The sequence below is a fragment of the Triticum urartu genome, unplaced genomic scaffold, assembly GCF_003073215.2.
Source record: "Triticum urartu cultivar G1812 unplaced genomic scaffold, Tu2.1 TuUngrouped_contig_7197, whole genome shotgun sequence".
Classification (NCBI taxonomy): Eukaryota; Viridiplantae; Streptophyta; class Magnoliopsida; order Poales; family Poaceae; genus Triticum; species Triticum urartu.
In genome coordinates this window covers 5,177-17,168 of record NW_024118021.1, presented here as the reverse complement: position 1 = coordinate 17,168, position 11,992 = coordinate 5,177, and the positions used below count along the sequence as shown (strand labels likewise).

The 11,992-nt window shown below is 42.4% G+C and overlaps 1 protein-coding gene and 1 long non-coding RNA gene across 6 annotated transcripts; one reads left to right on the top strand and one right to left on the bottom strand.

Annotated features, from left to right (window-relative positions):
* Positions 1-4,070: 4,070 nt before the first annotated feature.
* Positions 4,071-10,998, top strand: LOC125531475. 5 transcript variants are annotated; one of them, XM_048695870.1, is made up of 9 exons: positions 4,071-4,202; positions 4,272-4,367; positions 4,448-4,515; positions 5,049-5,313; positions 5,633-6,073; positions 8,462-8,586; positions 9,061-9,602; positions 9,675-9,771; positions 10,597-10,998. In XM_048695870.1, coding segments are annotated over exons 4-9 (1,470 nt in total). In that variant the 5' UTR covers positions 4,071-4,202; positions 4,272-4,367; positions 4,448-4,515; positions 5,049-5,050; the 3' UTR covers positions 10,599-10,998. The 5 variants fall into 5 exon arrangements, with proteins under 5 accessions (XP_048551827.1, XP_048551825.1, XP_048551826.1 ...); XM_048695868.1 differs by having other exon boundaries at positions 4,444-4,515; XM_048695869.1 differs by having other exon boundaries at positions 4,072-4,202; positions 4,281-4,367.
* LOC125531476 lies at positions 6,250-11,448 on the bottom strand. Its single transcript, XR_007293254.1, has 2 exons — positions 11,165-11,448; positions 6,250-6,384 (listed from the first exon to the last, which is right to left on the bottom strand). It is a non-coding gene; the product is annotated as an uncharacterized LOC125531476 (long non-coding RNA).
* Between the last annotated feature and the right edge of the window lie 544 nt (positions 11,449-11,992).

The window sequence follows — 11,992 nt, the reverse complement described above, 5'->3', positions numbered from 1 at the left end:
GTCATTTGTAGTCATTTCCTTGAAGGCATGGTGTTGTCTTATGTCCCATACCATTTGATGGTGATATGGAGCAAGAGCATGGAGCAACTTGTCCACAAGGAATCTCTTAGTCATGTTGAATCCATCTTGTGTCTTATCACACTCACATGACTCAGTATCTGCGGTGAGAGTCATGAGACGCTCAAGGAGTTGATTGGGAGTTTCACCTTTCTCCATACAAAAGTTTTGCAATTGCCCCTTGGCAATTTCATATTGAGCACTCTCGAGGGTGGAGGTACCGGTCTTGGATCTTATAATACTTTCCCATAGTTCCTTGGCACTTGTGATGTGTATGAAAGGTCTCCTTTGCTTTTCAACCATACCTCTCCTTATACACATGGTTGCAGTGTCACTGAGATTCTTGTCATAAATTTCTCTTGGTGTAGGATTCTTTGGATCAACCACATGGTAACCATACTCCAAGATCTCCAGCATCTCATCATTTCCATATCGAAGATGATCCTGCATAGCAACCCTCCACAAGGCAAAATCAGAAGCGGCATCAAGTAAAGGAGGTTTGCCTTGAGGGTTATATTTCGGTTTCTCAACTTGGGGTCTTGCATAAAGCCAAGGAACACTGGAGTGTTCATTGCTAGGAGGTTGTTGACCAAGTGACGGAGTAGGCACAGTTGGCCTCGGAGCCGCACCACCCGAAAGTGGTGCAAGCACCGTGGACAACATGGCTATCCTCATTTGGACCAAGGCCTCAAGAGAAGCATCATGCTCCTCATTTTGCTTAGAAAGGGCCCGTTCCAGATCCTCATAAGTAAAGGCCTTGACTTCAGAAGAAGCCTTACCTTTATCCTTCGGATCTACAACAAGGGGAGTCCCATCAGGATTCATCTCGCTCTAGGGCGGTTAAGCCACAAGAATAGAGCACGAGGCTCTGATACCAATTGAAAGGATCGAGATGGACCTAGAGGGGGGTGAATAGGTACAATTACAAAATTTTATTTATGGCTTAGCAATTTTAGGCAATAATGCGGAATATGAAAGTGGGCCTAACAATTGCAAGTGTGGTACTAAGTGCTATGCAAGTAACACAAGTATGTAAGTAAGCAAACACAATATGATATAAGTAAGTGCAAGAGACAAGTAACCACAAGTAGAGAGTTAGGGTTAGGAATAACCGCAACTCCGGGAGACGAGGATGTATGCCGATGTTCACTTCCTTGGAGGGAAGCTACGTCGCCGTTAGAGAGGTGGATGTTACCACGAAGGCACACCAACGCCACGAAGGCTCACCCTATTCTCCCTTTGAGACAACACCACGGAGGCGTTTCTCAACCACTAGTGGTAGACCTTGGGGTGGTCTCCAAACCCTCACAAACTAATCCGGGTTAATCACAAAGGTCGATTCCTCTCCGAAAGCCTCCTACCGCCTAGGAGTCTCCAACCTCCAAGAGTAACAAGATCCAAAGGGAAAAGCTCAAAACTTGCTCAACTCACGATTTGCTTCGGTCACAAGGAGAGGGCAAAGATCTTTCTTTTGATTGGAACAACTCTTCGAAACTCACAAGAATCAAAACGGGATCTAAGATTTAGTGTGTGAGCAAGGGAGAGGGAGCAGTGGTGTTCTTGAGGTGTGTTTGAGTGAAGTGTTCAACCTTATCTCGAAGAGGTAAGGGACTATTTATACCACAAGAGAATTAGAGCCGTTTAGACAGAGATTGACCTGCCCGGATGATCCGGAAGACCATCCGGATATCTGGCTAAAGGCCCGGATGATCTGGCTGAAGGCCCGGATGTAAGTGGCAGTAGAAGAGCTGCGAGGAGCCCGGATGATCCGGATGACTGGCTGGATGATCCGGCTACATCCACCAAGGTTCTGTGAAAATAGGGGCAAGATTACCCGGATGATCTGGGATAGGATCCGGATGATCCGGGCACAACCCGGATGATCCGGGACAGGATCCGGACCATCCGGCTTCAGTCACCATGGTTCTGTGATGGAGGGCGTACATTACCCCGGATGATCCGGAGTAAGGTCCGGACGATCCGGGCTTAGCTCGGATGATTTGGGACCCCGTCCGGATGATCCGGCAAGGTACTTGTGTAGAGACACAGTAGTAGGTTTTGGCTAAGGGGTTTTGCTAGGGATTTTTGGTCCTTTGAGAAAAAGTTCTTGTGATACAAAATATGAGCAAGCCTTGAACCTATACCTCGGATCCCCTCTTAATAGTGCGGGATTCCTATTACTCAAGAAATATAAAAGAGCACAATGCTTCATCTTTGTTTGCTCCTTTCCTCATTGATAATTTGCTTGAGTAATATCTCATATGATGTGATCATGATGCACATTAGAAGAAAACAGAGAACTAACAACCTGTGTATATACGTAGCAAACACGGTTAGTCTCCTATATGTAAATTTGTCATCAATATCAAAAATAATCTTTAAGAGCAAGATTGCACTTTCAAGTCACATTGCTTGCAAGGCTTATAGTGATGTGCATTACCGAGAGGGCCCAGAGATACCTCTCCGACAATCGGAATGACAAATCCTATTCTTGATCTATGCCAACTCCACGAACACCATCGGAGACACCTCTAGCACCTTTATAATCACCCAGTTACGTTGTGACGTTTGGTAGCACACAAAGTGTTCCTCCGGTATTTGGGAGTTGCATAATCTCATAGTCATAGGAACATGTATAAGTCATGAAAAAAGCAATAGCAATATACTAAACGATCAAGTGCTAAGCTAACAGAATGGGTCAAGTCAATCACATCATTCTCTAATGATGTGATCCCGTTAATCGAATGACAACTCATGTCTATGGCTAGAAAACTTAACCATCTTTGATTCAACGAGCTAGTCAAGTAGAGGCATACTAGTGACACTCTGTTTGTCTATGTAACACATGTACTAAGTTTCCAGTTAATACAATTCTAGCATGAATAATAAACATTTATGATGAAATAAGGAAATAAATAATAACTTTATTATTGCCTCTAGGGCATATTTGCTTCAGAACATACTTTTAATATACACTGATTTTTTTAAAGTTCGCCGTACATTAAAATAGAGAGAATATCACATGAAAATCAAGTTTCAGAGAACTTCGTCGAACCCATGTTTGTAAGTTAAAAAAATCTAAAAATATACTCGATGTTAAGAGGGTGATGTTTCATTGCCATACGAAATTACAAGTTAAAACACATTACCATTTACAAGCTATGGAAAGAACAAATTCAACAATGACTAGCGATGTTTATTGTTCGACACAATTCAATGCTGATTTTACTTTTTTCGTATATCATAAATGATAACTTTTCTGAATTTGGGAATTTCGCATGGCAATAGAACACCATACTCTCAAATTCTGTAGTTTTCTTGAGGTTTGTCTGAAACTTCAAGACATCATTTCCATGTGGTTTTCATCAGTTTGCACCAAAACTTCTTTGCATGTGATACTCTCTCCATTAAAAAAATACACACGAAAATGTTCATGTATATTAAAAATAGTTCATCCTGCATTAGGAAAAAATCGTTTTGCATTGAAAAGTTTTCATCATATATTAAAAAAAATCTTCATACACTAAAAAAGTTCACTATTTATAAAAACATGTTCATATTATATTTGTTTTTAGGGGAAAATTTTCATGTTATATTATATCCCTCCGTTACATAATACAAGATGTTGTTACAACCGATATATGTATAATATGTTATCACAACTGATATACTTGTAATTGGTTTATGTGATGGAAGGAATATTGAAAAGAATGATTATAGTATATAAATCTACAAGAAGGGGAAAAGCAAAAAAAAGGAAAAATAAACCTGAAAAATAAAAAGAAAAAAGAAAGGAAAACCGAAAAATAAAAGTAATAAAATAATTATAAATAAATAAAAAGAGAAGAACCAAACAGAAAACCGAGACACAGAACCCACAACAGAAAGAATGAAAAAACAACAAGAAGCGAGCGAACAAACGCAAGACACGCGATCCACACCGTCGATTGAGGGGGGACGTGTGCATGGAGCCCCGACAGCGGTGGGCCGGGCTGGGCTCCCCCCAACGCCAAGGACCAAACAAAATCCACGAGCACACAGCCACACCTCGCTCACCACCGTTCAGACTACGGAGCGAAGAGGGCTCCCGGAATCTCGGCGGCGGCGGCGGCGGCGGAGGCGGCATTGGTCCCTGGCGCCTCCGGGTAAGCTGCCCCTACTCTCTCACCCGGTCTGCACGTGCCGATCATCACTCCTCGACTGATTTGGAGCAGCATACGCAGCCTATCAGGAACAGACCGGCTCCCAAGTTCGTCGGCGGCGGCGTCGTCGTCGGCAGCGGCGGCGGCGGCAGTCGCTGGAACATCGAGGTAGGGCATCACGGCCTTTGCTCCTCCTCTACACTTGCTGGATCTTCCATTCGCTTCACTTTGTGTGTAACCCTAGCTAGGTGACGGGGCTGTATCGGGACCGGTGAGGACGACGGCAGCTAGGCCACCGACTTTCGGCAATTCTCAGGTATAATAATCCCTGCCTGGAGGTTGGCGTGGTCCTATTCGATGTCCGGCTTGCTAATTTACCGGGAATGCATGTGATTTGGGGCTTGCGATTTGTGAACTCTGAAGCCAATTTTGCTACAGATCTCAAACGACAAAACTTGTTTAGCCTAGGTTTGTGTTTGTGCTTCACTTGCTGTACCGGAGTACCTTTTCAACTACTAGTTACGAAGCCTGACTAATGGGGAGGAACATGCGAAAACTTGTTGTTGCTTCAGATTATTCAATGCTTGAATTAATTGGAGGGCACAGTAAGCTGACCGTGAATGGGCAGTGTGGTTTCACATTTACTACTAGCAGTGGTAGGAGTACTAGTACTAGTAACACTTCATTTTCCTTTGTTGGCATGCGCGTTCCGCATTAAACACACACACGCCCATCTCTCCATGTCTATTTATTTTTAGGGATGTTGGCATGCAAATCAGCATTAAAGACACACACACACACACACATCCTCTGATATGCTACCTTTATATTCTACTCTACACATTGCAGACATGGCATCATCCACTGATACAGATATGCTGGAAGAGCATGTGCCCGTCAAGACAACTACTGTTCAAGTGAAATGGTGTGGCAATGATTATGATGTGGTGGTACAATCTGATGCCGATGTTGGAGAGCTAAAGCGACGTGTCGAACACGATACGGAACTTCCTTTCAAGAGGCAAAGACATATAAACACTCAGACAAATGATGAATTGGCTGATAATTATCGTGTTTCTCTGTTGGACAGTCCACCCACGACGTTTCTCATTGGGTAATGTTTTTTTTCTCATTGTCCTTGTAAATGCACAAGGATTCAAGTGTCAGTCATGTACGCATTTTTTACATGTTTCTATGAAATATATGTTGAACTCCCACTTCTTTTTATCGGCTGAAGCATGATGCAAATTTTTTTTATCATATCTCCTTTGTTGTCAAATTCTGAGTTCGTAGCATGATATCATCTAAACACTAGATATTTCTCATGCAGATTCCTGTATATTCCTATTAGTTTAAAAATACAATGTTTCCTGTATATTCCTATTAGTTTAAAAATACAATCTCATACCTCACTACAAACATTTCGAATCCAGGTTGAACAAACCGGACCTTCCACTCTACTCGCGGTATTTTTCTTATGACAACACAAACCGCAGCTGCTCTGTCAAGGCCATTAAGCTAGGGAAGAAAAAAGACTTCGTTTCTGATTTTCATGAGGTGCCTACTGCCTTCTTCAGAGGAACCTACACTGTAGGGAGTTTCACCACTGATTGCCTCTTGAAGTGGTATGATGCTAAAGACAAACACAAAGTTCTTTCTTCGCTCCGACTGATGAGCACCTGGAGGCACCCAAATGTGGTGGTGTTGCAGAATATCTACAAGTTGCACCCAGATTATCGTCTTATAATATCCACCAGCTCTTTTGATGGTACCTTAAATGGATGGCTCAAGCATGGTGAAAAGAACAAGATTGAAGAGAACAGGATTTTAAATATGGATGGAAAATTCACCCCTGTTTTCAGCAGAATCACACTGTAAGTATTTTCAGCAGAATCACACCTTCAATCTTATAATAGGATCTGGGTTGGCGACGGTCCATTCACTTCGATCGTTACTATGTTTTGAATTACTAACAATTGGCGTATTATTATCTAAAACATATATACTGCTATATATAGTGGGTATTTATGTCTTAAATTACTAAGAATCGTTACCGTAACTATTATATATATATATGGGCTGGATATATTCTACAACCATTCTTTAGACATACTCTACAACTAGAAACCCACCGAACCAGCATATGCCATCATCCATCTCACCTCATCCATATGCGGAGCGGAACCTGCATGGCGCAAAGGGAGGCAACAATAGCGATGTGAGGCACACGGTTTAGTGGCGTGACACAGTTTTCAAACTGCTATTAGGCCGTAACGAATTTGAAAAAACATTCTACATGAAAATTGCGCCTAATCGATTTATTCCCAACGTTATATCATTTATGTCATTCCCACAAACCATTACATCTATATACAACTGGTTGTTGTACAACCAGCCCTTTGTTTCTGTTTAACAAGAAATTTTCAAACCATATTTTGGAATTATGCAAGTGAATACCGTTAGAAAGATATTGATTAGGCGCAACTTTTTCATGCAGCATATTTTTCAAAATTTAAGGTTCAAGAGCAGTTCTAAAAATTGTGCAATTCATATCAAATGACATGGAGCGCATTTTTATCAAAATGATCAAACCACTTATCGAAATGATGCAAACAAAATACCGTTGGAAAGATATTTACTAGATGTAACTTTTCTTTTTGTATGGAACACTTCATTCAAATTCCTTGCGATTTAAGAGAAGTTTAAAAAATGGTTAGATTCGAGTGTTATTTTTGGGTGAACCCCCAATGAACATGTGAACTGTCCCTATGAATAACTAGATTGCCGAAAGTTAACTAACTTCTCACATAGTATAAGGCCAACTTCAGCATGAACAACGTGAATTGCCGAACAAAAAATATTTTTCCCAACATTTTTGTGAACTTCCCGAACGAATGAACAGAACTTCCCGATTCATAAGTACTCCTTGTGTGAGGAAGTGAACTTCTCGACAAACGACAAGCTTCCCACAAGCTGAGAAATTAACTTCTCATCTGTATCACTAATTTTTGCAACTCTTTGACGAATGTTTTTATTTCCAAATGTGTGGAATGTCGCTAATGATATGACGACAGGGTTGAGAACTAACTGTCCACGTGTCAACTGCCGCGGGATGGGGGTGGAGCCTTGGAGGTGAACTAGCAAATTGGCTTGGCAAAAAATGAACCATCATGAGGCAACTAGCAGACCTCCTGCAACAAAATATGTGAACTTCTCGCAAAGCAGAAACTACACAAAAATAAACAGGGATAGAAAATCAAACATCGACAATCTGCGGAGCATTCTCATTGTAGATGGTGGTTGTTGCAACATGTGGTAGGAGAGTGATCCTGCTCCACACTCCGCCCTGCTAGCTGTGGCCATGGACATCAGTTAGGGGACGTCATCGTGTGTGGAGCGAATTTAAAAGTTGTGCATGGGCGTCCGTGTGCTTGATGATCACCAGCCTGCCGAGGAGAGCAGAGGAGGGGGACTCGCCTAATGGACCTTTCTGACCATACCAAGGTGGAAGACCTCCTCTAGCCGAAGCAGTGCCGTAGTCGAACATCCTTGGCTGCCTTTGACCGAGGAGAAGGTGGCGGCGCGGGGTGGCTGGTCGAGGCTAGGTGTGGCGGCGCCGCGGTTCCTATGTGGCTGCACGGGAAGGTGGATTGGATTGGAGGGTAGATAAGGCTGATGCAAAACTATGGCGATGAGGTGCGATGGGGAGGGGAGGGTGTGGCGGCGCGGTGGCCTTGGGGTGATAGGGGCACAATGCTGGGAAGATGGGTCTAGTGCGGCGTTTTTTCTTTTAGTTTAGGGCGGTGGGGTTTGCTCCTGCAGTATTTGTTACTTTTGAGTGGGTTTGGCTGATCTAGGAGGGTTGGTTGTAGAATATTTCATCTACAATTCTCAAGGGGTGGTTGTAGAATGGACCACGTTACACATGTATATAATCACCTTTTATTACGCTTTAAATCACTGGTAATTATTGTGATCACTATCCAACCTATGTAATAGACATATATATCACAATCTTATGATTAATTGATCCTATATTTTGGAAATATATTCTCTTTTGCCCAAAATTTGGGATTATTCTTTTTGAGAAAAAAATAAGTACCAACAACACAACCATTTAGACAATGCATGCAAGAACGAAAAAATTTCGGAGTAACGCACCGGCGATCTGCTAGTTTGTACTAATATTTTATTTCCACTGCACAATAACTAATATAATGTTTTTACTTCCACTGCACACTAACTGAGATACTGTTTCACAGAGATCTACTTGATATCTTGGACAAGATGATTAGACGTAAGATGTGTCCGAAAGACCTTACAGTTGACAACCTATATCTGAAGACTGTGAATGGTCAACCTCAACTTAAAGTATTCTTCGATGATGGTAATTTCTTTTTTGCACTCTCCTAAGATAGTGCGTCTCTAAAATCTATACAAACACTATAATTTTATTCTACAAATAAAAAAATATTGGGTTATGTTGTGCAAAATTTTGTTTTGTGGAGGTTATTTATAAGCATATTTTAATTTAGATATAATGTTGCATATTTGCTTACACGAAAATGTGCATATGTTCGTAGGACCATCTGAATCAGATAGGATTTTCTTTTGGAAAAAGAAGACATTTTTAAGTTCCGGAAATATAGGAAAATTGATCTTGCATGTAGATGGTGAATACAAGTATGTGCACCCAAAATTTTAAAACTTCAACATTAACATATTTGACCTTTATGTTTTTTATAGGTTGCATACAAAATTATCCGCTAAGAGTGTTTCTTAATATCAACTTGTTATTGTCTAATTTAATTTATCGCTCCTGGCCACATCTGTCTGATTCACCAACTCCACTAATTCGCAGTTGAGGATCTCAGGGATAAGACTCAAAAGTATATGGAAAAACTATATGTGAAACTATGTGCGGAGATAAAGAAAATTATGACAGCCGACGTTTTGATACAAATGCACACAGGGACCAGGGCGTACTGTGATTTCATTGAGAAACATGGTCCTGACTTCATTGGCAAAAATTTGGCAAAAGTTGCCAAGTTTTATCCCATTGAGTGGGATGATGAAGACAAGAGCAAGTATCTCATTGACATATTCTCATCAACTCGAGATTGTAGTGCGGCTCTTAATGCTTGTGGAATAAGATGGCCAAGAAATGAGTCTGAAGATGACATGTGTCAGGAGCTGAAAACACTAAAAGAAATGATGGAAAGAGCGAACATAGATAACAACAAAAGGAAGGCGGCGCTGAAACTTCAAGGAGCCGAGGGTAGAGCTGCGGCCAACAAGATCAGGGAATACATATGGAACTGTGATATTGACTATCCAAATGATCTTGTCAGGCTCGTGAGGAACCTATGGAAGCATTTCTCCACGTACCCTCACTACATTAAGGTAACTAATTCTCCATCTAGCTTGCATGCCAAACAAGGTGTTAATATTGATTAACCATTTGGTTAACTGCAGACGCACCTTGGGGGTAGCCAAAGTGCTGTTTTGCGCAAGTTCGAGCAGTGGTGCCCTGATGCCTGGACGTTGATCTACAACACCGTGGGCCAACCATGTATGTTGCCTTTCCTGTTTAGATTTAAACTCCTTTCTCTCGTCATGCATGTTTTTATTTTTCATTGTGCTGCTACGACATGCTTACATGGTCTTGTGTTGGGTGCTACTTAGCTCATACCACACCATGTGGTTTCTGAAAGGCGTATGTGGCCAGAGTAGAGCTGGTCTGTTGGGTCAAACATTGGCTTCCTACAGTCTCCCCATAGGTCCATGGCCAGTTGGTGTTCACAGCAGAAATTGCTAATTTTTAGTCTTGTGTAGTCTGACCATATATAGGTCCATGGCCATACCATGCAATGCAGACAATGGAAACTGGTTTGTAGGAGTACTTTGTAGCATGGTGAATAAATTGTTGCTGCATGAATATATCTCAAATCATTAGCAGGGACAAAGAGTTCAGTGCCTCCATGTCAAATGTCCTGACCTAGTACATTCTCAATAAATGTTCCTGGCATTTGAAGCAGTGGTGGTATGTCCAGAGAGTAGAATCAGGCGGACAACCAGGCATCATGCTGTGACTTGTGAGCAGGGCACCTTTTGGTCAAGTGAGCTAGTTGTGCCTGCTGCTGTAAACTCTGCCCAGCTAACTAGCTAGTAGTAGGAGATTATGATGCACTTGACATGGCTCGGGTCTAGCCTTTGCAAAGTCCAGTGAGACCACAACCTTTTGTTTAACCCAATCCGGGGTGTCCTTTGTTCCAAAATTTTAAATAAATCAATCAATCAATCATAAAGCTTGTTTGATCTGTATATGGTTATAAATACTCTAGATGAATTTCTCGGAGGATCTGCTTTACATGCATTGGTTTGACATATTTTGCAGGAAGCAAGGAGACTGGTGGTGGTGGAGGCAGCCAAGGAGATTGCAAGCAAGGAGGCTGAAGCAACGTTTTTGGGAATTCAGTAGCATGCATGGAAGTGACGAGAGCAATGGGTATTTTTTGACGGTGCAAAACACTGGTTGGTAAACTGCGCGTAAGAAACCAAACGAAAGATTTGGCGGTGCAAAACACCTGATCTTTTTTGTAAGATGAAAAACTGCGCTGGAAGTGTAATTTTTTGGATAGGAGCGCTGGAAGTGTGCGTGCGTATGAGACCAAAATAGAAGATTTGGCTGAATACCGCGCCAGCCCAGCTGGAAGTGTTTGAGACCAAACGGATGATTTGGCAGCCGGATTCTGTAAACAAATGCTACGAGTAGGAACCAAAAACATGGATTTGGTCTTGCTTTATTCTGTTTTTGTACTGGTGTATTGTGAGGTTAATTTGGCTGTCAGCAACCTTCCCCGGCCGGAAGAAACAGGGGGATCCCAACCAAAATTTCCGAAAAATCGACGAAAACTCCAACCATAAACACCATGAGAGAAGAGGAACGATAAGAAGATCCAAACCTAGTAGGGAATTAGAAGGATGGATGACATGAGAAGGCCGATCGAGGATCTCATCCATCGTTCTCGGCTGTCTCATCTCGTCGGCTGCGTCCACCTCGATGGATCAGCCGTCTCATCGATCTCCTCGGCTGCGTCCACCATGACCTCGATCGATCGCCCGCGCGGCACAACCATCGTCCGTCCCCCCTTCCGATTCCGATCACCCATCAGGGAGCTTCTCCCTCGTCAGATGCGGCGACCGCTGTTTGTGGCCGCTGATGTATTCCCACGGCCACGGGTGAGGAGAGGAGGGTCGCGAAGGCATACGACTACATCAACCGCGTTGTCATAACGCTTCCGCTTTCTGGGATGTGGCGTACACATCGACCGCATCTACTAGTACTTCGCACGGCACGGTTGCTATAGCTTGCCCGTGTTGTTTTCTGGGTTGTTGGCTAACTAAAAGATCTAGTAATTTTTTTATATACTGCTAAAAAGCCTCATTTATATTCTAGGACTCTTTTTTTTTTCCTTTTGACGAAAATAAAAAGATCTCTAGCATTCCTCTAGAACCAGAGGAACAAGATCTCTCTGACGCCAGATATCTTGGAGTAGAACCGCACGCAACGGAGAGGAAGAAGCCGCTTGGTCGTGCATGCAGAGATCTCCTTGTGGAGATGTAGCAACTCCGCTGACCTGGTTGCGCCGCACCCGATGACCACAACATGACCCCAACAATCTTCATGCAAACCAGATGATTTTTATTTAAACCGGTCCACGTTTTCGACATATTTCATTAAACAAAAGCAACTGGACCCTAACCTAGTATAAATCTTGCATGTTCTTCAA

Excerpts from the sequence above, each read along its gene's own strand:
- LOC125531475 (XM_048695870.1), top strand. The coding sequence starts at position 5,051 with ATGGCATCATCCACTGATACAGATATGCTGGAAGAGCATGTGCCCGTC. Across the intron at positions 6,074-8,461 it reads GTTTTCAGCAGAATCACACT|AGATCTACTTGATATCTTGG; the intron begins GTAAGTATTTTC and ends ACTGTTTCACAG. Across the intron at positions 8,587-9,060 it reads TAAAGTATTCTTCGATGATG|TTGAGGATCTCAGGGATAAG; the intron begins GTAATTTCTTTT and ends ACTAATTCGCAG.